The 22540-nt window shown below is 46.4% G+C and overlaps 1 protein-coding gene across 1 annotated transcript; it reads left to right on the forward strand.

Moving 5' to 3' along the window:
• The first annotated feature begins 1143 nt into the window (after positions 1 to 1143).
• Positions 1144 to 18064, forward strand: ACBD3 (acyl-CoA binding domain containing 3). Its single transcript, XM_033056213.1, has 8 exons — positions 1144 to 1417; positions 8101 to 8242; positions 9285 to 9425; positions 10124 to 10282; positions 11665 to 11839; positions 14312 to 14504; positions 14837 to 15121; positions 15992 to 18064. The coding sequence occupies exons 1-8, from the start codon at positions 1159 to 1161 to the stop codon at positions 16201 to 16203; spliced, it is 1566 nt and encodes a 521-aa protein (XP_032912104.1). The 5' UTR covers positions 1144 to 1158; the 3' UTR covers positions 16204 to 18064.
• The last annotated feature ends 4476 nt before the right edge of the window (positions 18065 to 22540 follow it).

Consider the following 22540-nt stretch of genomic DNA (forward strand, 5'->3'; position numbering starts at 1 on the left):
GGTGACCTAGAAGGGGGCGCAGGCTTTGGGGGGACAGGTGAGGTTCCCACACCCCTGAGTTTCAGGAGCCTGCAGAGGCATGCACTTGTCTTCCTTAGCATTGGCTTCATGAACCACCAGGCAGGGATGTGCCACTTCCCAGGTGTGCAGCCTGAAGCTTGGTCTGGCTGAGAAATGTGAACAAAAGCTAACTTAGTCTCTCTCGAAATCCTGCAAGCAAGATTGTGTGAGCTGGGAATAAACCTCTGCAGCCATGCATGGCAGCAACTCTCTCCCCTTCCATAGCACACGATAATAGTATTATTGTAAGCAGTGTTTCACGGTCACAAGGGAATGAGCTAATTGCAGATACAGCTCTTGGAGGAGTAATTGCCTTGTGCTCTTTTTCCTTTCTCTGGCTCATTTCTTTCCTCTCCTGTGAGAGGCCCGAAGCATGATTTCTGAGAGAAGAGGTCAGTGGCAGATCCCACCTTCCAGCCAGATCAAAAGGCTCTTACAGAATCATAGAATTGTTAGGGTTGGCAGGGACCTCCGGAGATCACAGTGCAACCCCTGCCAGGGCAGGGTCACCTGGAGCAGGTGGGGGTCTGAGGGTCTCCAGGGAGGGTAACTCCATGACCTCCCTGGGCAGCTGTTCAGGGCTCTGCCAGCCTCTGTGCAAAAGGCTGAGGGGGAACTTCTGTGTTATAGTTTATGGCCATTGCTCCACGTCCTGTCGCGGGCACCACGGAAAACTCTCGGTACTTTCAGATATTTTTACATATTAATGAGATTCCCTCTCAGTCTTGTCCTCCCCAGACTTAGCAGGCCCAGCTCCCGCAGTCTCTCCTGGTGAGGGAGATAACGCTGTGGAAACACACGATTAACCAAGGAGCGCGGAGAAGGGCGCTCAGCGCTGGCTCCCGCACACACTCAGGTCCCGGGACTCGCGGGGGCGGCAGCCCAGGCCCAGGGGGAGCGGGCAGTGCCCCTGAGCAGAGGGGAGGGGACGAGCCGGCCCCCAGCCCTACCCCCGGCGTGCCCGCGGCCCGGCAGCCGCGGGGCGGGGCGGGGCGGGGCGGGGCGGGCCCGGAAGATCCGGGTCGGAGGGGACGGGAAGTCGGGACGTGGCCGCCGCAGCGGAGCAGGAGGCGGAGGGCGGGCGGGAGGCGGCGGAGGATGGCGGCGGTGCTGAACTCGGACCGGCTCGAGGTGTCGGTGGACGGGCTGACGCTGAGCCCCACCGCCGAGGTGCCGCCCTGCGAAGCGCGGCCGGCGCCGGGCGAGCCGGCGGCGGGGCGGGGCCGAGCGGGCCCCGGCTCCCCGGGCGCGGCGGAGGCCGGCGGCGAGGCGGCGGAGGAGGCGGCGCTGAGCCTGGAGCGGCGCTGGGGCTTCGCGCTGGAGGAGCTCTACGGGCTGGCGCTGCGCTTCTTCAAAGGTGAGCCCGGCAACCGGGGCAGCCACCGGCACCGGGGAGCCCCGGGCGGCATCGCCCGCCGGGCCGGGCTGCGGGGCTCAGGCGGAGCTCCGGGTCCCCCGAGAGCCGCGGGCGGCCCCAGGAGGGCTCGGTGTGCCGGGGCGAGCAGCGGGATGTGGGATGCGCTTTTCCTGGTGCCGGCCGTGAGCCGGGGCGAGGGGCGGGAGCAGAGGCTGCCCGGTGTGGCGGTGCCCGGAGTGGGCAGAAACGGGAGAGACAGAGCTCCGTGCCGCTGGCTCGGGAAGGGAGAGCTCCGTGGGGGCTCGGAGCCTGGCCCAGAGCCGGGCCGCGCCTGCTGACAGCCCGGTCTGGAGAGAGCTGCCGGGCCCTCTCCTCAGCCTGCAGCTCCAGGGCCGGCTGCGCTGCTGCAGGGCGAGCGGACACAGCCGTGGGCTGTGCCGGGGGAGGTTTAGGTTGGACATTGCGGAGAATTTCTGCACAAAAAGGGTGACTGGACATTGGAATGGGCTGCCCAGGGAGATGGTGGAGTCACCGTCCCTGGAGGTGCTTGAGGAAAGACTCAGTGCCACGGTCTGGTGGACACGGTGGTGTTCGGTCACGAGCTGGACTCGATGGTCTCAGATCTTTTCCAACCTCATTGATCCTGTGATTCTGTGTGCCAGCAGCACCCCAGCAGGCGGCTGTGGAATACCCAGGGTGTAGAGCTGGAGTGGTTTTGCTGGGATGCTTCTGTGGGAAGGTGTGTCTTGACACACTTGGTTTCCTCCGGAGGGGGAAGTGGGCTGTGGGGTTTGAAGGAAGAGCTGTGCTCACTGCATTGGGCACAGTGCGTCGTTCCTGTGGCTTTCAGGTAGCCACTGCTTCAGGTGGAGCAGGGAGACCAGCGTCATGCCTGGGCTAGGGGAGACAAGCTGTGCACTTGGAAAGGTCAGTCTTGTGGCAATCAGTTCTTACGTGACCTCCCGGAGAGGCTGCCTCTTCTAAGGGCAAGCACAGCTGTCAGGTGGAAACATTGCTGGAAGGACAAAGTTGTCTTTCTTCGCACTGGCTGACCTGCACCTGGTAGTTAGGAGCATGTAAGGCTCTAAGCAGTTTTCTTTAGCCGTGGTTCTTTGACTCTGTTCTGATGCCCTTCCACAAAGTAGTTATTTTGTTAGCATGCTAACATACAGAGGTGTTATTTTATTAAGCTGTAAAAAAACCGTAAGAGACCATAAGATTTTATATTTTTTTTCCTCCTGTATCAGAGGTTATCAAGTTGTGGAAGCATTGTACTTAATGTCTTTTTCTTCTTTCTGCAAAAGAAGTTGCTTTAAAGAGTTCTGGTTGTGCTTAATGCTGCAGAAAGAAATGTCTCTGCACTAGCAAATTCCTTGTCTCGGTCAGTCATGGTCTTCTGTCTTGGGTAGAATATTCTACAGGAACCTGTTTTTACAGTCTAAAGCGTGTTTGCAGTGCAAAAGTTATGCTGTGAATGACTTTATCTGTATGGTTGTTATGTAGCAATAACCCATATCTGTTATCGCACATTTTAACAGAATTAATGTCCTGGCTTTATCTCCTCTCTAATGATCAAGTCTCTGGGGTGTTATTTGTGTGTAGGTTCCAATTCCTTGCTTTGTGGTGTCTTAGCAATGTTTGTTTGTGGGTTTTTTGGGTTTTTTTTGTTGCTGTTCTTTTTAATCAAAACTTCCTATCAACGTGTTTCAGCTTCTGCACCTTTTTAAAGCCTTCTGCAATATCTTGTAACTCGTGGTTGTGCTCATAAGATGATAATTTTCCCTGTTCAATTGTGTTGTCAGTCTTTCCAGTGAAACCCTTGTTTGTCTATCCTTGTGGCTGGAATAACTCACACAATGATATTGCCTATCATTTCATCTGTAGATTTTTTCCTAAAAGTGACATAACATGAAGATTTTTATTTGTAGATATGATGGGGAGCTACAGGAGCTTGTAATGCTTGGGTTACTGATTCTGCCAGTTTGTTCTATATCTGCACAGCTCCAAAAATAAGTGGTCTCGTTTCCAAATTATTTTCATGCTGTCAGAACAACTGTGGGAGTGGGCACGCTTGGTTAGCAGCCCTGTGCATGCCAAGGAGCAAATAGGGATTCCTCCTGTGCTCCAAGAAGCAATAGATCTGTCTGAAGGGTGGTCCATGTTAACAGGTCAGTGCTGAGACCTCGTTTCTGATCATTCTTCTAAAAACTGCTGGTAGTTAAGCATCTTTTTTTCTACTTCAGTGTACAGCCTGTCTGTAACTCTTGGTGTATTTTTGTCCAAGAGAAGTTTAATCTGATCAAAATAGTTCAAGTTTGCTTATTACAATGACTGCTAACACTTGTCAGTGGTGGCATGTTGCAGGCAACAGAATTGCTCAGAGACAAGACAGGGTGAGAGTGTGTGTGTATAAACCATGTGCAAAACACAACGGAAACTAGGCTGGGATATTAAAGAGACTCAAAAGCTGCTTTATTCTCTCTCTGATAAAGACAAATCTACAGCAGATCTAAAATGCATGACTCTGGGTCACTTCAACTGTCAGGCTTTAGGCTGTGCAGGAGATGTGCACGGTCTTTTTTTTTTCTTTTCACATTCTTAATGGCTTATGAAGAGAGCTTTTCAGAATAACAGAGGCATAGAAAATAGATGCTAACAGTGTTCCAGTCCATTTTTCCGTGGGAAACAAGAGCCTTCTTTCCCTTATGCACTCTTTCCCTTCCTTTCCTGCTCTGTTAAGCCTAGTGCAGGTCAAACAGCATTTTGGCTGCCATTAAGAAGCTGCTCCACTGTGCTGGATCCAGTGTACAGTGGGGAGCAGTTTCTTTGTCTCTAGGACTGCCTGTAATTGTGAGCCCTGGATCATCTGGCACAATAAAAGTTTCTCTGATGGTTATGCCAGTGAGGGTAACCTGTTCAAGCTCTGTCCTGAAGCAGGAGAGGGTGGCTTGCAAAGTTCTGCCAGCAAATCTCTCCCAGGATCAGCCTGGCTTGGTTGTTTTCCACATCCTGTCATTGAAATACCATTGCACCCAACCTTCAATATATGGCGGTCCCTGAAGTGTTCATGCACTGTCTAAAGTGATTTGCAGTGCAGCACATCTGAGCAGACAGTACTCAAACCGTATCATTTTGGTATCTAAAAGCTCTCCTGGAATGTTAAGTACTCTAATTTTCTTTGACTGCTCTAAGTTATTTCCTCTTATCCTAACAAGAATGCATCTTCAACCTCAGCAGAACATCATTCTCAATTAATAGTTTGACCTCTTTTTTTGAGCACTAATTTGATGGAATGATTGTAATTTATAAGTAGGCGCTTGTTGTCAAGAATATGAAAACTCCTGTAATGTATCTACATTTGTGAAGTTGAGCTTTGATCATATTTAATTGGAAGGGCCAGTCAGTAGTTCTGTTGATGCAGAACACACTTTCAGGAGAGGAGGATTAGGAGTGTAAGGGTGAACTGTGCTCTGCAGGCAGCAGTTCAGTCCTCACACTTCTCAGTTTTGGTCTCGCTCATTAAGACATTGCAAATGAATGGAATTAACATATGTGACTTCTGCTTTTAAAAGCTATGAAGTGAAAAATCACTCTTCACAAATTGTTTTCTAGATGACTCAACTGAATGCTATCCCGGTGGAATTGGGCATTTGGAGTGGATGCAGTAGGTGAAGTTGGAGTGGAAGGTGCAGCATGTTATGCCGTGTTTCTAAACACAGGAAAAAATCCGGAATTATGGTTGAAAACTGAACATCTTCCTGGCCTTGTTGGGTCAGGGATACCAGTGATGTAGGGAAGGTTGTACCGTTGCTGTATTGCTGCTGTGCACGTCCTTTGGATTTCTGAGTGTGTTCCCTGGAGCTCTTTGATGTTCTTCCACTTCCCGACAGCTGTATGAGGTGTGTGGGTAATGCCTGCTTAAATGGCGCGTTCACGGATGCTTGGATACATTTGGCACTTCTGCTTGTCTAGACACACTAATGCTCTTTTTGGCATATTTGACTGCAGATGAATTCAGGTCCTCTGGTTCAGTTCAACACCAACAATTCCTGATCTTTGGGGTGATTGTACAGTGTGGTTTGTGCTGTAGAGTTCAACTGGGAAATAGTATGAAACTTAACTACACTGTCTAACTGGCTGAAAGTGTTTTTCTGGTAATTTGCTTCTAAGCTACATTATCTACAAGTCATTGGAAGCTTGTCTTGTATTTTTCTCCTCTTTTACCCTCTCTGGCTTGTTTGTTGTTCTTCCCTTGGGTCACCATTCTTTGTAAATGCAGATTTTGGCTTCTCGGTAATTAGGGCATGAGGTCTGACTTCTCTGTTCTCTGAAAATGCAGATGTGCTGTGGATTGCATGGGAAATAAAGATTTTTTCACTTTAGCTCTCTTCAGGAGTGAGTTCAAATACTGATGATGTTATCTGGCTTAGGTAGCAGTTTAGTACAGCAGATAGCTGTGTGTTCTGCCAGACAGATGTAGGCACACAGGTTGTGAAAAGTGAACTGTGCTATAGAGACCCCCCTGAGAATCATACTGGCAGAATTTCACTGCAGTGCCTTTGTCAATTGACTTGCTTTGTAGCACACTGCCCCAGGATATTAAGTATTATTTCGAAGTAGTGCTGTTTATTGAGGCTAATGGAAGTGCTTGTTGCCTAATAAGTAAATTCTGAGTTGAGTGTAAAGTGTGAAGAGTTGAGGAAAAGCCAGCGGGGCTCTTTGGAAGGCCTGAGAGCAGGAGCTGAAAGCTTACCAGAATGTGGTGATTGGCATCCCTTAGGGATCACAGACTTGGGGTGGGAAGGGTCTGCTGAGGATTGTCAGGTTTAGTTAGCTTAGCTCTCCTTTGCAGTGCAGGCTTCATGGCACTGACACTGTTTGGGTGGAAGCTTAAAAACTTCTCAGGGCAACCTGTTCCAGTGCTCAATCACTCCCAGTTAAAAAAACAAAAACAACAGCATAAAAGAACCGCAAACAAACAAAACAAAACTCCACAAAAAAGCTCAAGTGCCATTTCCTATACTTTAGTTTGTATCAACTGCCTCTTGTCCTTTCATTGTATACACTGAGTAAACTCTGGTTCAGTTTTTACATCTGTCCCCCCCCCTTTCCTACCCCACCAGATATTTTTGGAAGTAGATATTTTTGTGGAGAAAGTCTTCTGTTTTTGAAGCTGGCAGTTATATTTGCTGCAAGGTTGTGTGACACTGGGACAAGAGCAAATACTTGAGATTCTGCAAGAGTGATGTGGACTTCTAGGAATGGATAATAAGTAATTAAATATTTGCCTTCCTAATTATTTGATTGTGGCTCAAAACAAATGGCATGCATGTAGTAGTTCCTTGTGATGTTTCAGCTGAGTAAGTCCAGCAATGTACAACGATTTTTCTCTGTCAAAAATAGTGTCTTGCTGTGACCTGCAAGCACTTTCTCACTGGGATTGTTTATCATTTCCAGAAGTATTTACTCTGAGTTTCTCAATAAGCTGTAGTAGGTGTATTTTCCTTCCTCTCTCGTTGTAAGATACGCTTATTTCCCTATGAATAACTGTTCCCAAGTGCCAGCCAAGCAATTTTGCAGTATGTGTCAGCCTGAAATTTAGGTGTGGACTGTTCAGTTTGAGTCTGTAAACAACTTGCTCCAAAGGAGAACGGAGAATGAGTGGCAGCTTTGTCTCCAGCTCCCAGTTACATGGAGAGCATTGCAGTCATGGGAAGGGACTATCTTTTACCTCTGGTAATAGGTAGTAGTCATTTCTCCTTCCAAAAGGAGATGGTGCTTATTTATTTGTTTTACTGTTCAAGAAAAATGTCTTCTGCTATATGAGCAGTGTAGTCACATGCAGGCTGTTTGTTTGATTTGTTTTGACAATTGAAATGTGTTGAGGTAAGTCCTAGCTGACTAATTCATATATCATTTTAAATCAATGCAAGTATCTTCTTACCAGTAAAAGCATGGTGGGATCTAACTGGGAATGCTTCTGAAGATGTTCCTGTGGAGCCACTGGAACATGTTCAGGCTTATGTTGATTTCTTAGTGTGAGAGTTCACTGCCTGTGTTCATGCTGATGGAGCAGCTGCAAGGCTTTTCACTGTGAGGGGCTATTCCAGCTGCCTTGACCAAGGGCTGCAATTGTATTCCCTGAAGGAAAACTCTCCTTGACTCTTAATTTTTCCTCTCTGCAGTTCTCCTTGCCTTCAACCTTGGTTGTTCTGCTTTCATCAATGTCAAGAGCATGAAAGGAGAGCAGTTTATAAAGTTAACATCATGTCTTTGTTTGTGGAAAATCCTTCCTGTGTGCACCAGAGTAGAACTTGGCAGACACATTTGAATTCAGTTAAGGTTTTAAAATATTTTGGAGATATAGATCCATATGGTGTGATGTTCAACAAATTAATGTAAATATTTATGTGATAACTGACTTGCTAAGACTGGCTGTAGATAGTGGGATGCAGAGCATTGCACACTGAAGTTTTCATTAACTGAAGTAGATGTGTTTTTTCTGGACAGATCTATATTTTATTTAAGTGGAACTGACTTAATTTGTCTAACCTTTGTGACTTGACTTTTTTTCTCTTTTTTTCATGGTGGAAATCATGGTAATGGTTATGCAACATCCTCATTCATATTCTGTGCTTAATTAATCACAACAGTGAACATTTCTTTATTATTTTTCCCTACAGAAAAAGATGGCAAAGCCTTTCATCCAACATATGAAGAAAAGCTCAAACTTGTGGCACTGCACAAGCAGGTTCTGCTGGGACCTTACAACCCTGACACTTGCCCTGAAGTTGGATTCTTTGATGTGCTGGGGAATGATAGAAGGTAAAGGGGCTGGTGCTTTCGTTGGTCTTAACTCTGCTTTTCCTGTGAGAAGATAACATCATCCCATTTCTACAAGTATGTGGGTTATCTCAAGTGTCTGTGCTAGTGGAAAGTGAAAAGTGGCCTCTTCAAATGCATCTTAGAAATGTGAGTCACAGTTCAGTACAGGAACTAACAGAAGATTATTGGGTTTTCTTTTTTTCAATCGAACTAGAAGCTGCTCTGCTGACAGTCCAGTTTCTTGTAGCAGTGTAAGATGCATTAATGTGCAGGCCCATGTCTCATCTGAACTCCACACCATGGTTACAGCAGGCCAAGCCTTTTGCCATTGGTAGAAGCATTCACCACAGCTTGTCCTAGCACCAAAGATAATTTCTGAAGTCAGAAGATTAAAACCTGATGCATTCAAACTCTGAGTAAATTTTTTATGAGACCTGGGAAGTCTCAGGTATGTCTCTTGTGTTCCTTGCAGCTCAGGCTGCACTTCTCATGTTCATTGTTGCTCTTTTTAGTATTCTAGAGTGAAGGCAATGTGCAACACAGCAGTGGCTTCTCCAAGGTGGACCCAGGGCACTGCTTTTGCACAAAAGGATGCAGCTTTTCTTAGGAAGAACAAGGCTGTTTCTTTCAAATAACTGAAGTGCTGTAATCAGTAGTTGTTACCATGTTTGTTCATTCAGGAAAATGTATACTGTTTTTCCATAACCTAGGATGGAAGGAGGTTAAAATATACTTCAGGTTCACTTGTAGCTGAGAAGTTTTTGGACACTGTTCAGAATTCAAAGTAGGGTTGATGGGATATAAGAAATTTCATGTAAGAACTGAGTTATGTCTATTTGAAAGATAGAAGAAAAGATAACATTGTGCAGGCAGAAGAGAACATTGTACTGTCTTTGGGAAGAAGTTGTTGATTCTCTGAAACTGCAAATGATAATGTTTGGTTTCTGGTCTTCCAGCTTTTTGTTCTTTGCTGGGTTATCAGCGCTCACTACTGGCTTGGAAAGAGTTGAGTGTTATTTTAGCTGAATTCTCTCTCTCTCAGGAAGGAATGGGCTGCCCTTGGAAACATGTCAAAGCAAAAAGCTATGACAGAATTTGTGAAGCTCCTACATAGGTGCTGCCACTTGTTCTCAACGTATGTCACTTCCCACAAGATAGAGAAAGAAGAGCAAGAAAAGAAAAGGTAACATTTGGGTGCTTTGGTGTTGGCATCTATGGAGTGTGTAACTCTTGACCTGTGGACAGTATCACAACTAGCTTAGATTGGGGTTGTCTTGGGAAGGGAAATGCTTGAAGTGTAAGTGGCTGTGGTACCATTTAATGTCTTTAAGCCTTTTTACTTTGCCAGTAATGGGTGGTTGTGTAAGAGCTTTCCAGATTTTGCTGATACTGTCATCTGGTTAAGAAGAAATACTTCACTAAATGTCTGTCCTGATGTCTGTGGACTAAATATACAGAGAATATTAAATTGTCAGTTTTAAACTTCTCTTCTAATATGGGTTCGAGCTTGACAAAGGCTCTTATTGCTTCCAGGTGTGATTATTAAACCGTAGTATCCACATCATTATTGAACATGGAAGATGTGTTTAAAGCTTCCAGGCATTTTTTTCTGCTATACAGGTAGCATAGTAACAGGTTAGCATGAATATCAAATTGTAAATGCTGCTGAGTGCAGTAAAATTCTGCAATGGTTTTTTTTATGTGTCCAGTAAGACACTTCTCCAGACCAGTTTAAGTGTGAGGAGATAACCTGGATTTTGTCTGGAGGATACCAGACAAAGAGCCTCACTGGGCAGGCAAAAGGCAGGTTACAGCATGTGGAAAATAACTCATCCTAGGATTGTAGGAATGCTGAAATGGCTTATTGAGTGGATGTTGCAGAAGAGAAGAGGAAGAGCGAAGGCGGCGTGAAGAGGAGGAGCGGGAACGGTTACAAAAGGAAGAAGAAAAACGTAGGCAAGAAGAAGAGGAAAGACTGAGAAGGGAGGAAGAGGAGAGGAGGAGAATAGAGGAGGAACGCCTTCGGATGGAACAACAGAAGTGAGTAGTGGAAACAACACTTAAAAGAAAATAACTACCTTACATTTGAGACAATTGTATGCTTAGAATGTGCAGGTCTAATGTATTTCATTGTTCCCACACATGTAATATTTAAGAGAATAGTAAAGCTGTTCCACATCAGTCAGCAACTATTTTCCACCATAAAAATGTCTTTGCAGGGGGTGTCTCTGAGGTAGATCCTGTTGCTTGTTATTTAGTGGTTTTGAGAAGGGAGCAAATCATTCACAAGTTTTGCTGCTTGTTTAATGTGGTGAGAGCCAGAGGAGTGTAAGAGACAGGCATAAATTTATATATACCATGGAAAGTGTTTCACAGTGCTAAGTAACAAGAAGTGTGGTATGCCTTGAAGTTGATGGGGTCTTTCACATGAATGGAGTTGTGTATTAAGTGGTCATAGCAGATTACAGAGATAAAGAGTTTAGACAGAAAAGGAATGCAGATACCAAGTGTATCTAAATTGGTCATAGTTTGCTGAAAAGCAATAAATCCTGCTCTTTGGAATATTAAACCAGTCCAATACTGATGCTTTAGAACCTGATTTTAGGGAATGGAAGAAGAGTGAGAAAGAAAGAATTTTTCTTGCAATTGTGTGATACTTCTTCATTCCTCTGAAACATTGATATCTGGTCACTGATGGACGTAACATGAGACAGGCCCTGGATGTATCTTGTCATTTAGCCATAGAATTTCTGTTAGTTCTTTAGAGAGAGGAGGAAAACAGCTTGTGCATATGTAACCCATGTGTTCCTCCTGAAGTTTCAGCAGTTGAGTTTACTGGAGATGCAGATGCCCCATCTGGCAGCTTTTTTTTTTTGTTTGCTTCTGAATTAGGCCGCTGTCAGTCATGTTTTTCGTATTTGTTTGCATGCTAACCAGGAAAACTAAGATAGTTATGCAGTGTCTTTTTCTTAGATTCACCAAAATGCATTGGTGTGCTGTGCCACAGCAGGTTTGTTCCTACCAATGCTTATAGAAGGTCTGCTGGAAGGATGGTTTCTGGAGAAAGCATATGTGGGCTTTTTTCCTTTGCTTGTTTGAGAAATTTAATCACATGGGTTTTGTGTAGTGCTACCTCTTTCTCAGGCTACAGATTGAGAATTATGTAAAAACTCTTGTTCTTCTAACATTTAATGTTTCCAGACACTGGGTAGAAAACGTTGCTCCCTTCTTCATGTTCTCAGTGTATTTTTAGGCAAAACTGACGTCTGCATTAACTCTGGGTTCTGGTCCATTCCGTAGATTTATTTAAATTGGGTTTTGCAGAGTAGAATTAAGTGACACAAGTGGCCTCAAGGGCAGTTCAGTGCAGGGCTCCCCAGTGCCCTGAGGTGTTGGTGAGGCCGTGCTGTGCTCCCCTGCAGGCAGCAGATCATGGCAGCGCTGAACTCGCAGACAGCCGTGCAGTTCCAGCAGTACGCGGCCCAGCAGTATCCCGGCAACTACGAGCAGCAGCAGATCCTCATCCGGCAGCTTCAGGAGCAGCACTACCAGCAGTACATGCAGCAGCTCTACCAGGTCCAGCTTGCACAGCAGCAGGTATGCCTAGGGAACCTGGGCTTTGTGTCCCAGGCTGTCTCTGGGAGCGTGGGCTTTGTGACCCAGGCTGTCACTGGGATCCATTAATTTGTCTGCTGTTATCTCCTTGAAAAGATAATTGCCACAGGGAGAGAGAGCTACCATGCTAGTGACTAATGCTGCTTCAGATTCAAATGCCAAAGCCCCTTTATTTGTTTCATCTTCTGGAGTAGTTCTCTGAAGCAGCTGTTAATTAAGAAAACTCTAAGCAGTCTTTACTAATGACTTGGTTCAATATTATTATTAGAGATGAAATGTGAACCACTCTGCTGCAGCATTGATGATGTCTGTGTGTGTGATTTAATGACATACAGTGCATCTGAACACGAACAGACCTCTTCAGGTGACTCTCCTGAAGATCTGTGCAGAGCAGCAGGCTGTGGGCAGCCCTGTGTTTCTAGCTGAGCATGCATATGCAGCACTGTAGCATCACTGCTGGGTTGGAGGTTGCTTCTCCCTGCCAGCCTGAGCACTGCTGGCTTCTCTCTCCTTTTGCACCTATTGTCTGACTTCATAAGTGCTAATACCTGATGAAGTTGCTTGCCTGCAATAAGCTGTTCATGATTTGGTGGGAGGACAGACTGTAGCTGCCAGCCCAAGGTCTGTTCTTGAGCTAGAGACCTAAAGTTCAGTAACTAATTTCCTGTTAAGTAATTTGTATTTTGTGGAGACTGATGCCCTCAGTAAAGAAATGTGCAAGGAAGGGGCCATGTGAACCTCATGAAGTTCAACAAGGCCCCTGCAGTGGGTCAAGTCAGGGCACTCCCCAGTCCCAGTACAGTCTTGGGGGTGAATGGGTTGAGAGCTGTCCCACAGAGCTGGACTGGTGAGTGAAACTGGATATGAGCTGGCAATGGACTTTCACAGCTCAGGAAGTCTGTTGTATCCTGGGATGCATGAAAACAAGTGTGGCCAGAAAGTTGAGGGAGAGAGGTGATTCTCCCCCTCTGCTCTGCTCTCATGACACCCCACCTGCAGTGCTGCACCCAGCTCTGGGGTCCCCAGCATAAGGATGTGGAGTTGTTGGAGCCAGTCCAGAGGAGGCCATGAAGATGTTCAGAGAGCTGGAGCACCTCTGCTATGAGAGCAGGCTGAGAGAGCTGGAGCTGTGCAGCCTGGAGAAGAGCAGGCTCTGGAGAAACCTCACTGCAGCCTTTCAGTACCTAAAGGGGGTTTATAAGAAAGATGAAGAAAGACCTTTTACCAGGGCCTGTAGTGACAAGACGAGGTGCAAAGGTTTTCCCCTGTGAGAGTGTAGGTGTAGATTGAACATAAGGAAGACTTTTTTTTTTTAACAGTGAGAGTGATCAGACACTGGCACAGATTGCCCAGAGAAGCTGTGGAAGCCCCATCCCAGGAAATGTTCATGGACAGGTTTGATGGAGCTTGGAGCAGCCTGGTCTAGTGGAAGGTGCCCATTCCCAAGGCAGGGGTGTGGAACTAGATGATCTTTACAGCTCCCTTCTAAGCCAAACCATGATGGAGCTGAAGTGGTGTCAGAAATGCAGATGCTTTCTGCCCTGTTATAATTACTTTTTGGGCTTCCCCAATGTAGTTTTTGTAACACTTCTGAGGAATACTTTATTTGGATGCCTGTGAGTCACCTGCATGGGATCTGTTAGTGCAGTTAGAAAGTGCTGTTCTGCTTACAGATCATCAGCTTCTGATGCAATGAATCTTGGAAAGGCTGGTGCAATAGTTTTGTAGAAAAGGTCACACCCCTTTATCTCTGCACAAAACTGCTGTAGTAGACAGTGAAATCTGGACAGCATCTGTGCAATTGCTAAAATTTGAAATCTTAACTGATATTTTTCTATATTGTCTTCATATTCCTGCAGAATACCTATATTCCATTTGCTCATCAAAATCTAGTGATTATTAGGTTATCCTTTAAAGTGGCACTGTCACTTAGATCTTTTCCCTGTCCCTACAAAAAGGCCTGTGTTGTCTCTCTGGACAGATAATGAGGGACAGGGAGGTTGCTCTGTTTAACTCATAAATTGGCAAGTATAGACCTTCAATAGTCAGCTCTTTTTAGACCTGGATGAGCTCAGGCTGAATGGAACCCTTCCAGCCAGAAAAAAAAAAAAAAAAAAAAAAATCACACTTCCAACTTTGATAGAAATGTTCTAGGAATGAAAAACTTCCATAGTTAAGTGCAAGAGTTTGTGTGTACTGTAATTAATTTGAAAGTTGAAATTTTTTGTTCAGGTTGTATCCACCAGCCTAGACCCAAGTGACGTCACATCACTTGGGAGTGAGCAGATGTAACTGGTTAATATGTGCTGCTTCTGGTCTTTTGGGTCAAGCCCCCTTGCAGGGTGAAAGGGGAGTTTTTTTCTTTAAATTGTCTTTATACCTTCTGCTGGAAGGTGTAAAACCGGCACCTTGTGAGGGTTTGATTGTACTTGACTTAAATTCCTGTTGTTTTAGGCAGCCTTACAGAAGCAGCAGGATGCAGTGGTGGCAGTGACAGGGACACCACTGACTACTGCATCAAAGGTGGCCACCCCTGCCCCAGGGGACACTCCATCCATCAATGGGCAGGCCAGTGCACATGCAGACAGCCCTGAAAAAGAGTTGGATCCTGAGGTTTTGGAAGAAGCACTGGAGAATGGACCAAAAGGTGGGACTAGCTGAATTTCTTAATTAAATATAAATAGCGAAAGACTTTCTTAGGATTCATGTATCTTAAGTAGGGTTACTGTGGTTCTTTGTTTGGCTTCATTTGGCTATGGAAAAGCTAAGTTTGATTCCTGGGGCTGCTGTCTCTCATGGGAGAGTAATACTGCATAGGCAATGCTCAGCTTTGGGAGGGGAGGCAAAGAGGAAGCAGCAAAAGCATTTCAGCAAAGCTGATGGGATCCAGAACCTCAAGTGCTCCTAAGGCACTCTTATGTATGCAGCATAAATAACTGAAACAAAGCCTTACTGGAGTATTTGCTCCCCTCTCCCCAGATTCTGTCCCAGTGATCGCTGCCCCATCCATGTGGACACGACCCCAGATAAAAGACTTCAAGGAAAAAATCCGTCAGGATGCAGACTCTGTGATCACAGTGGGCCGAGGAGAAGTGGTTACAGTCAGAGTACCAACTCATGAAGAGGGCTCTTATCTCTTCTGGGAGTTTGCTACAGACAATTATGACATTGGTTTTGGGGTGTATTTTGAATGGACAGACTCCCCTAATACTGCTGTCAGTGTGCATGTCAGCGAGTCCAGTGATGATGAGGAGGAAGAGGAAGGTAAGCATGCTAATGTGTGTAAACTGTGAGAGTTTGCTGTGAGGGAAAACCCCACTGATGGTCTTGTGTAATCTCCTGCTTTCCCTGGCTTTCCCTGGCTTCCATCTGGCTAGAGTCGTGCTTTCAATTTTGAATAGGATCTGCAGTTCTGCAAGTAACTTCAGTCCCCTCCTTGGATCACAGACAGGTTAAAACAGCTGAGGCTGGGGAAATCCTTTTCCTAAGTCAGCTATTCAGTAAACTAAACTGAAACCTGTGCTGCAACAGAGCACGGTGGATCTGCACTCTGAAACCTTAGGAAAAATGCTGTCCTGCTGGTCAAGAGATGTTTTTAGGGAGGAAGATTCCTTGAGGCTGCAGCAAAACAGCTTCAGAGAGCAAGTCCTGGTGGTGGGCTGAGACAGAGGTCACAGCCTTTGCCTGTGGAGGAGTCTAGCATGCTATCACAAAAATGTTTTGAAATGAGCATGTGATCTGCTTGGAAGGGGCTCCCTGACCTAGGAAGCAGTGGCGTTCCTGGAATCACCACTAGGTGATCTGTGCTGGCAGTATGTCTCACCAGTGGCTGTCAGTGGTGGGTGATTGTCTTACTGAAAACTAGAGTTTGGCATCTCCACAAACGGACCTGGCTGTGCTGGGGAGATAGGTGTGGTGAGTTTTAATATCAAACTGGTAAAATAATGGTAAAGTGAGCTTGCTTGCTGTTCCTCCTGCTTCTGAGTGCTTCAGCCCCAGCCTTGGTATGAATCCCTCTGTGACTTCTCTCATTCCTAAACTAACAAAGAGGGCTTTGTCCCCTAGAGATTACTCTGACTTTCTCTCATAAAGCATCCACCCATGTTCACTGACACCTCTTTTTTTCCCTTTCAGAAAATACTAGCAGCGAAGAAAAAGCCAAAAAGAATGCCAACAAGCCTCAGCTAGATGAAATAGTGCCTGTGTACAGACGAGACTGTCACGAAGAAGTGTATGCTGGCAGCCACCAGTACCCAGGGAGAGGAGTTTATCTTCTTAAATTTGACAACTCCTACTCTCTATGGAGGTCAAAAACAGTTTACTACAGAGTTTATTATACTAGATAAAGGTGTGGCTGTGTCTGAGGCTGGGCTGTGCAGAAGATGTCATTTTATTTGGAATTTTCTTCAAGCATAATGGATCCTTTTGAGTCTGTGTTTCATCCTGTCTATATCTATATGGTTTGTGTGAACTTTTAACAAGTAGACACTGGGATCTTCCTGCTCCATGACACTAATGCATATTGCATTGGGCTTAACACAGGATCTCCCTTAACCTTTTTGGGGATTGGAGTTGTTGGCTCCAGTGCTGAGGTCACATCAATTGCACTTGTTAAAGCCTCATGAAAAAGGGGGAGGGAGTTGCTGGCTCACTGGCTGGGTGATCTGATGTTTCCAGGTCTGGATGCCTTGATTAACTCGTTGATGGTTAATTTAAAGGTCCCATCAGTAACTGGTAGATTTGGATGCAGTTTGCTGTGTAGCAAGTTTCTCTTAACTGTAATTGAATGTCAGTTTTTTTACACCATTAAAACTTGAAACTTTAAGTTTACGCAGTTTAGAAACAAGTTGTCTCACTTCTGTCCTCATCAAAGAAGAAACATTCAGTTCCTTAAACCAGTGTAGTGTGTAAGACAAGGATGAAAAACGTTCTGAAAGTACAGCAAGTAACCTCTTCTGAAGGTGTAAGCTGAATGATGTTCAAAAGAACTTGTTATAAGAAGAACCTTAATCTCTGCCCCACTGCTAACCCTAGAATAAGTCATATTTTAATGCAATTGACTTCAAACAGGACACAGACTACTCCTGAGTTTTATGGGGTTTTTAATGGGGTAGACTAAATAAAAAAGGCTACAATCTTGAAACCAGTTTTGTAAGACCTGAATACGCATGTGCATCTGGAGAGCAGTCAGTCACTTTGATAGAGTATAGGAGTTAACGTTGCACTAATGGTGGAAATCACTGCCACTCCATTTTAGTCTGAACTGGTGATAGTGGGGTGCAAACTTTCTGCTTTAATTCGTAGCTGTGGGCAGAAAGGCCAGGTGCACATACAGATACTTAACGTAGCTTTAATCTCAATTTCTTATGGTTTGGTTGGGGCATTTTGTATTTTGTATAGTTAAAAAAACAGTGCAGGTGTCTCCTTGGCTTGAGGCTGCAGTGAGAATCCACTCCCCCCGAGCCCAGGGGTGCCATGTTGCAATAATGACTTGTGCAAGTGCTCTGTGCATGGGTGATGCACCTTGTTACTGAGAGGAAATGGTTGCTTTGGGTCTCACCCAGCTCTTGCAGTCAGGCTTCCATTGATCAGCTGCAGCATGTGCAGTTCCATGGCAAATGGTGTTGAGTTGGCAGGGTTTGTTTGAATGGTCAGTTTGTACATACATGATACTTTACTTTTCTCATACCAACCATGGAGATACTTCTCCTAGAGTGCTTAACTTGTCATCTTGCTTTTTGGGTCAGCAACACCGTACCAGCTTACAGCTAGTTAGTGCTGCTTCATCCAAAAACACTGTACAATGTTCTGCTCTTGTGTACATACAGTATATAAACCATGAATTTAGAAAGTACCTTGCTTTTAAAGAAAACTGTATTTAATGTAAAAAAAAAAGAAAAACAACAAAAAAATCCTTTTAAAAAGGCAGGCACTAATATATTTCTTCTGGTCTTCAAATTACTTTTTTTTTTTTTTTTTTTTTGGTCCATACAAAAATGTTACACTTTTTCCTCTAAGAATATCTGTTCTTGGGAGCGGTGTTTGTCGCTTTAAATGGCAGCACTTACTGTCATGTGTTGGATGCTAGAACTTCTACGTTTTCAGACTTTTTTTTATTGCCTCTGGCTGTTGATAGTACAGTACAAGTGCGATTTCAAGATACCTTGAGATAGTATTTAATCCTGATTAAAATACATTTATCTGTAATGCTGTTGGCTTTTTATTAATTTGCAAACCTTGGCATTGCTGTGTACGGCTCTTGAGCTGAGATAAGCTTGTCATCTTCTCTCTCATGTACCATGCTTTCACTGTGGTCAGAGGCTCTGCCCAGGAATGTCACTGGCTCCCTGGATAGGGCCATCTCTCAATACTGGAAGAGCACAGCTTGAGCTGCATCAGCTCTTTGGGTTTCAAGGGGGTAGCAGAAGGGGTTGGGTGTGGGCGGCTAAAACCTCCAAGAGAGTCCTGGAATCCCTCACCTGGAGGGCAAGAGACAGGACTATGCATGGTTTAGACTGAGCAAGAAGAAAAGAAAGGACAAAGAGGGAAAAAGGCAAGTTTTGCTGAGGTTTGTGGCAGCCAAAATCTCCTTTCATGCTTACCTGTTGCTGGTAAGTAGCTTATCCTGGAGCTGAGGCCAGGATGTGCACAGTTTGGTCCCAGAGTTCACCTGAGAAGCAGAATTCTCTTCAGAGAGAGCAGAGCAGGTGCTGGGCTGCAAGAAGTTCAGTGTACCATAGTCCATAGTCTGGGTATGCTGCAACCTGATTTCACACAAAATGTGCAAGTGCATTGAAAAGCAAAGTCATTACAGCAGCAACCCTATTTTACCTGTTCTCATCCATGCATAAATTCCCCTTTCCCCAGTTAAAAGGGAAAAAAAAGAAAAAAAAAAAGAAGCTATGCTCCTCACAGCTCACTTCAGGCAGCTCTCTTTCACAAGATAATTTTTATTCCACTCTTTGTGGAATGAACTGTGGAGTGACTGGCATTAAATCCAGGTGCCACAACATCAGCAGTTTGACAAAGCTCAGCTCTGAATACACTGGTCCTTCGAGAAAAGCAAAATCATCCCAGAGAAAGACCAGTGTTAGAACAGGTTCTTCAAGGCACTTTAATGGGAGACAGCAAGGAATGGTTTTTCATGGCTTTGCTATCCCAGAAGGATAAGCAGTGTGCTCAAAACAACTTGCTAATCAAGCCACTTTTCTGCTTTCTGAAATTATCCTTGCCCATCCCCTTTGCTGTCCTTCCCACCTTCTGGCTTTTGGCACTTTCTGCCTTGTACTTTGCTTTGTCAGTCACAGATGAGAGGCTGTGATTCAGAGCAGCAGTTACAGCTGGTAACTGTAGTGGGCAGGGTCATCACAGTCAGGGCTCTGCTGTCAAAGGGACAGATTTTAGGGCTGGGTCCCTGCTTTATTTACCACAGAGATGTGTGAGTCCCTGTGCTAACGCTGGCCCCATGCTCTGTGGCAGCAGTGTACCTGCCCGGGCCCTGGTGTGCTCAGCTTGCACCCCCAGCTGGGTTCAGAGGGCAGGTCACAAATGTCAGCTCTGTACTTTGGGGTCCTTTGCTTTAAAAGATAAAACTTCTAAACTCACTCCACAGCTCCATCCACCACCATGTACTGGAAGATAAAGCAAAGCATGAAATGATATCCCAAATCTGGGATATCTGCCTCTTGGACAGCAGAAGTTTTACTGAAACATCAGACTAGCCTAAAGAAATATATTAATTTACTTGCACTAGTATAGATACAGATGTGGCCATGCCATATAGCTATTGCATCTGCAAAGTTATGCTAAAAATAGGAAAGTTGCAAGGAATGAGGAAAAACAAGGCAACACTGGTTCTCTATAATAAATTCTCCTAGCCCTTGTTACTTTTATCTCCACCATTAAGCTTTTAATCAGGGAGTCAACACTGGTGGGGCTTGCTGGTTCTCAGATTTGCAGGAGTAATTCCTTATTTCAGCCTCCACTTCTCAGGAGTTTAGTGTTTTCCTCAGTATTGGACTTCATGCATGTTTATTTTAAGGGAGCAGCTGCAGGGTGATGGTCACTGCTCTCACCTGGCCTGGCAGCTGCTCTGTGCTGAGGCTCAGGAGGAGGTTGGTGTTTTATCCCTCACAGTGCATTTGAGCCAAGGTTCCCCTTGGCTCCCCTGCTGGAGGAGCAGGTCTGAGTGGAAAAAGCCAATTCCCTGGGCCTGGACCACTCCCTTTCTCCAGGGATGTTTGAGCTGCTGTGCCACTGCTCCAGGCCTGCTTGCAGCTCCTTTCCTGCTATGGCTGCATCCCCTGGCATGGCAGGGATGTCCTGGGGAAGCACATCCAGGGCTGCTGGCCCCTTGTCTGTCTGGGAATGCTGGAGCAGGGGCTCTCCTCTGCACTCTGGATGACCTGTGGGCAGGAGAGCGGCCCCTGCTCACCCAGCAGAACAAATGCTTGGCCCTCTGCCACCCCCATTAGTGAAATACCTGCACGGCCATCAAACCATGGCACAGGATGCCTGGGACAGCCTCTAGGGCACGTGGGAACAGGCTCTGCTATAGGGACTGAGGGACAGCTCTGCCCACACAGCCTGGGGGAGCCCAGCACAGCCCTCTGCTGCCCCAGGGCTGGGCACAGGCTGGGCATGGGCTCCCCTGGCTGTGACTGCTCATGAAATGGGGTGGCTGTGGCCTTTAGAGCCTTCCTGTGCCATGTGAGCAGCTGTGACCCAGCTGTGACCAGGTGTCCTTTCTACACCTGGCCTGGGTGGACATTATGAAGGGATCTCCTTCCTGATATAACCCACTCAGGTCTCTCTGCCCACTGCAGCAGTTTGCATTGGATGGTTGCAATTCTGAAATCCCATCTCTCAGCCTGTGTCAGGACAGTGAAACCTGATCACAGAATGAGTTCAGAGCGCCTGGGAAAGTTTTGCTTGATGCGTGTTGAATTTGGTTTGGCTTGAAGAGAACAGAGGTTTTTCAATGTCTGAAAGAAAAGAAAGTGACACTAAAGCCTGGATTGCTTCATGCCCAGGGGGAAGTGACTTCATGCAGGCCTGGTGATGTGAAGAACGAGGCAGGAAGCAAAGTCAGCTGCCCCTCAGGCAGTGCCCCAGGGCGTGGCTTTGCCCTGGCACAGCAGAGTTCCAGGAGCCTCCCAGCACAGCCCCGACACAGAAACCACCCCCTGCCCCAGCCAGCTGCACCCCACAAATGTCCCCTTTGGCCTCATGTGTCCCCCAGTGGGATGTGGGGACCCACAAGCCTGCACCAGCCCAAGGTGGGGCAAACTGGGGCAGCCCTGAGGGGAAGCATCATCCTTCTGCAGCTGGAGGTGAAGCTGTGCTGGCTCTGTCTGTGCAGGCTGCTCAGCCTGGCCGGGTGATTTTCCCCTGCATGAGTAATCCTGTTTTCCTAGAGCCCATCGACAATATTTTTCCTTGGCAAATGCTCTCCCCGGGTCTAGTGCCAAAACTAATTTTTACAGGTAGACTTTGGTAGCCAGCCAGGTGGGTGCTGGAAAAATAGGGGCTGGGGGGGGAGCTCCACCTCACAGCGAAAGGGACCCCACAAAGAGCCACTTTCTGCTCCCCTGGAGCCATCCCAGTGGGAGATGGGCCAGGTTTCCCTTCCAGCCTTGCTGGTGGAACTTGCAGTGACCACAAAGCAAATGAAAACCAGGGAGGAGCAGGAATCCCTTGGCATGGGCAGCCCAAGGTGGGCTGGTGGGTGCCAGCCTGGCCAGTCTCAGCAGTGCCACAGCTTCCTGGAGGATCCAGCCCCACTCCTGGAGGATCTGCTTCCTTTGAGCCAAGGGAAGGGCAAACACTAAAAACAGTGGAAAAAAAGAAATGTCCTAAGGCTCCAGCTGTTGGTTTCCTGCATTTCTGTGCTTTTGTGGGATAGTGTGTAGCTTGTTGCTGTGGGAGAGCTGGGGCTTGCTCTGGAGCCAAAAGGACAATTCCTGATGATGCCACCTTGTTCTCGATGCCCTCGTGCCCCCCAGGACTCTGAAAAAACCCCAAAATCACCATCCCCAAAATCAGACTCAATCAACATGAGGGTCTCAGGGTCCAGGTCACATGGGAGATCATGCATGGAGAAAGTGGGAGGTGAAGGGAAATAACCACAGCACTGGAAGGGGTGTAGAAATCCAGAGCCACCAAAGTGGTGCTGCACAGAGGAGCCTCTTTGCCCAGGCATGGGAACATTTCTCTCAGCCAGGCTTGGAAAAATCCTGATCCTGGCTTCAACCCCACAGCTGTTTTTAAGGCAAGGAGCTGCAGCTGGGTTCCTGCTGAGCCTACATCCTCTTCATTTCCCTGCTGTGTGCTCCTGCTGGCAGCACAAAGTCCCACAAAGCTCACCCAGGCAGCCAGGGCTGTGGATGCAGCCCCGTGTACATGTGGATAACGCGACTCAGACATCCCCACAGCAGCACAGAGGGCTTGCCCACCTCCCTGCGCCCTGGGTGGACACAGCCGAGCATCCAGGCTCTCCAGCCCGCTGTGAGATCATCTCAGCACCACAGCTTGGCTCCAGAAGACAACACCTGGCACTGGGAGTTGGGTTTGAGTCAACACCAATATTTGAAGATGTGTGTAAACTCAGTTAAAAAAGAAACCCAAATCACCCTAAAGCAGCTACTGCCCTGGCTGGCACGGAGCTGTCCCCAAAGGCAGCAC

Source organism: Catharus ustulatus, chromosome 3 (genome assembly GCF_009819885.2).
Source record: "Catharus ustulatus isolate bCatUst1 chromosome 3, bCatUst1.pri.v2, whole genome shotgun sequence".
NCBI lineage: Eukaryota > Metazoa > Chordata > Aves > Passeriformes > Turdidae > Catharus > Catharus ustulatus.

Coding starts and splice junctions, on each gene's coding strand:
- ACBD3 (XM_033056213.1), top strand. CDS start 1,159: ATGGCGGCGGTGCTGAACTCGGACCGGCTCGAGGTGTCGGTGGACGGG. Junction 11,840..14,311: donor TCCAGCTTGCACAGCAGCAG/GTATGCCTAGGG, acceptor CTGTTGTTTTAG/GCAGCCTTACAGAAGCAGCA. Junction 14,505..14,836: donor ACTGGAGAATGGACCAAAAG/GTGGGACTAGCT, acceptor CCCTCTCCCCAG/ATTCTGTCCCAGTGATCGCT.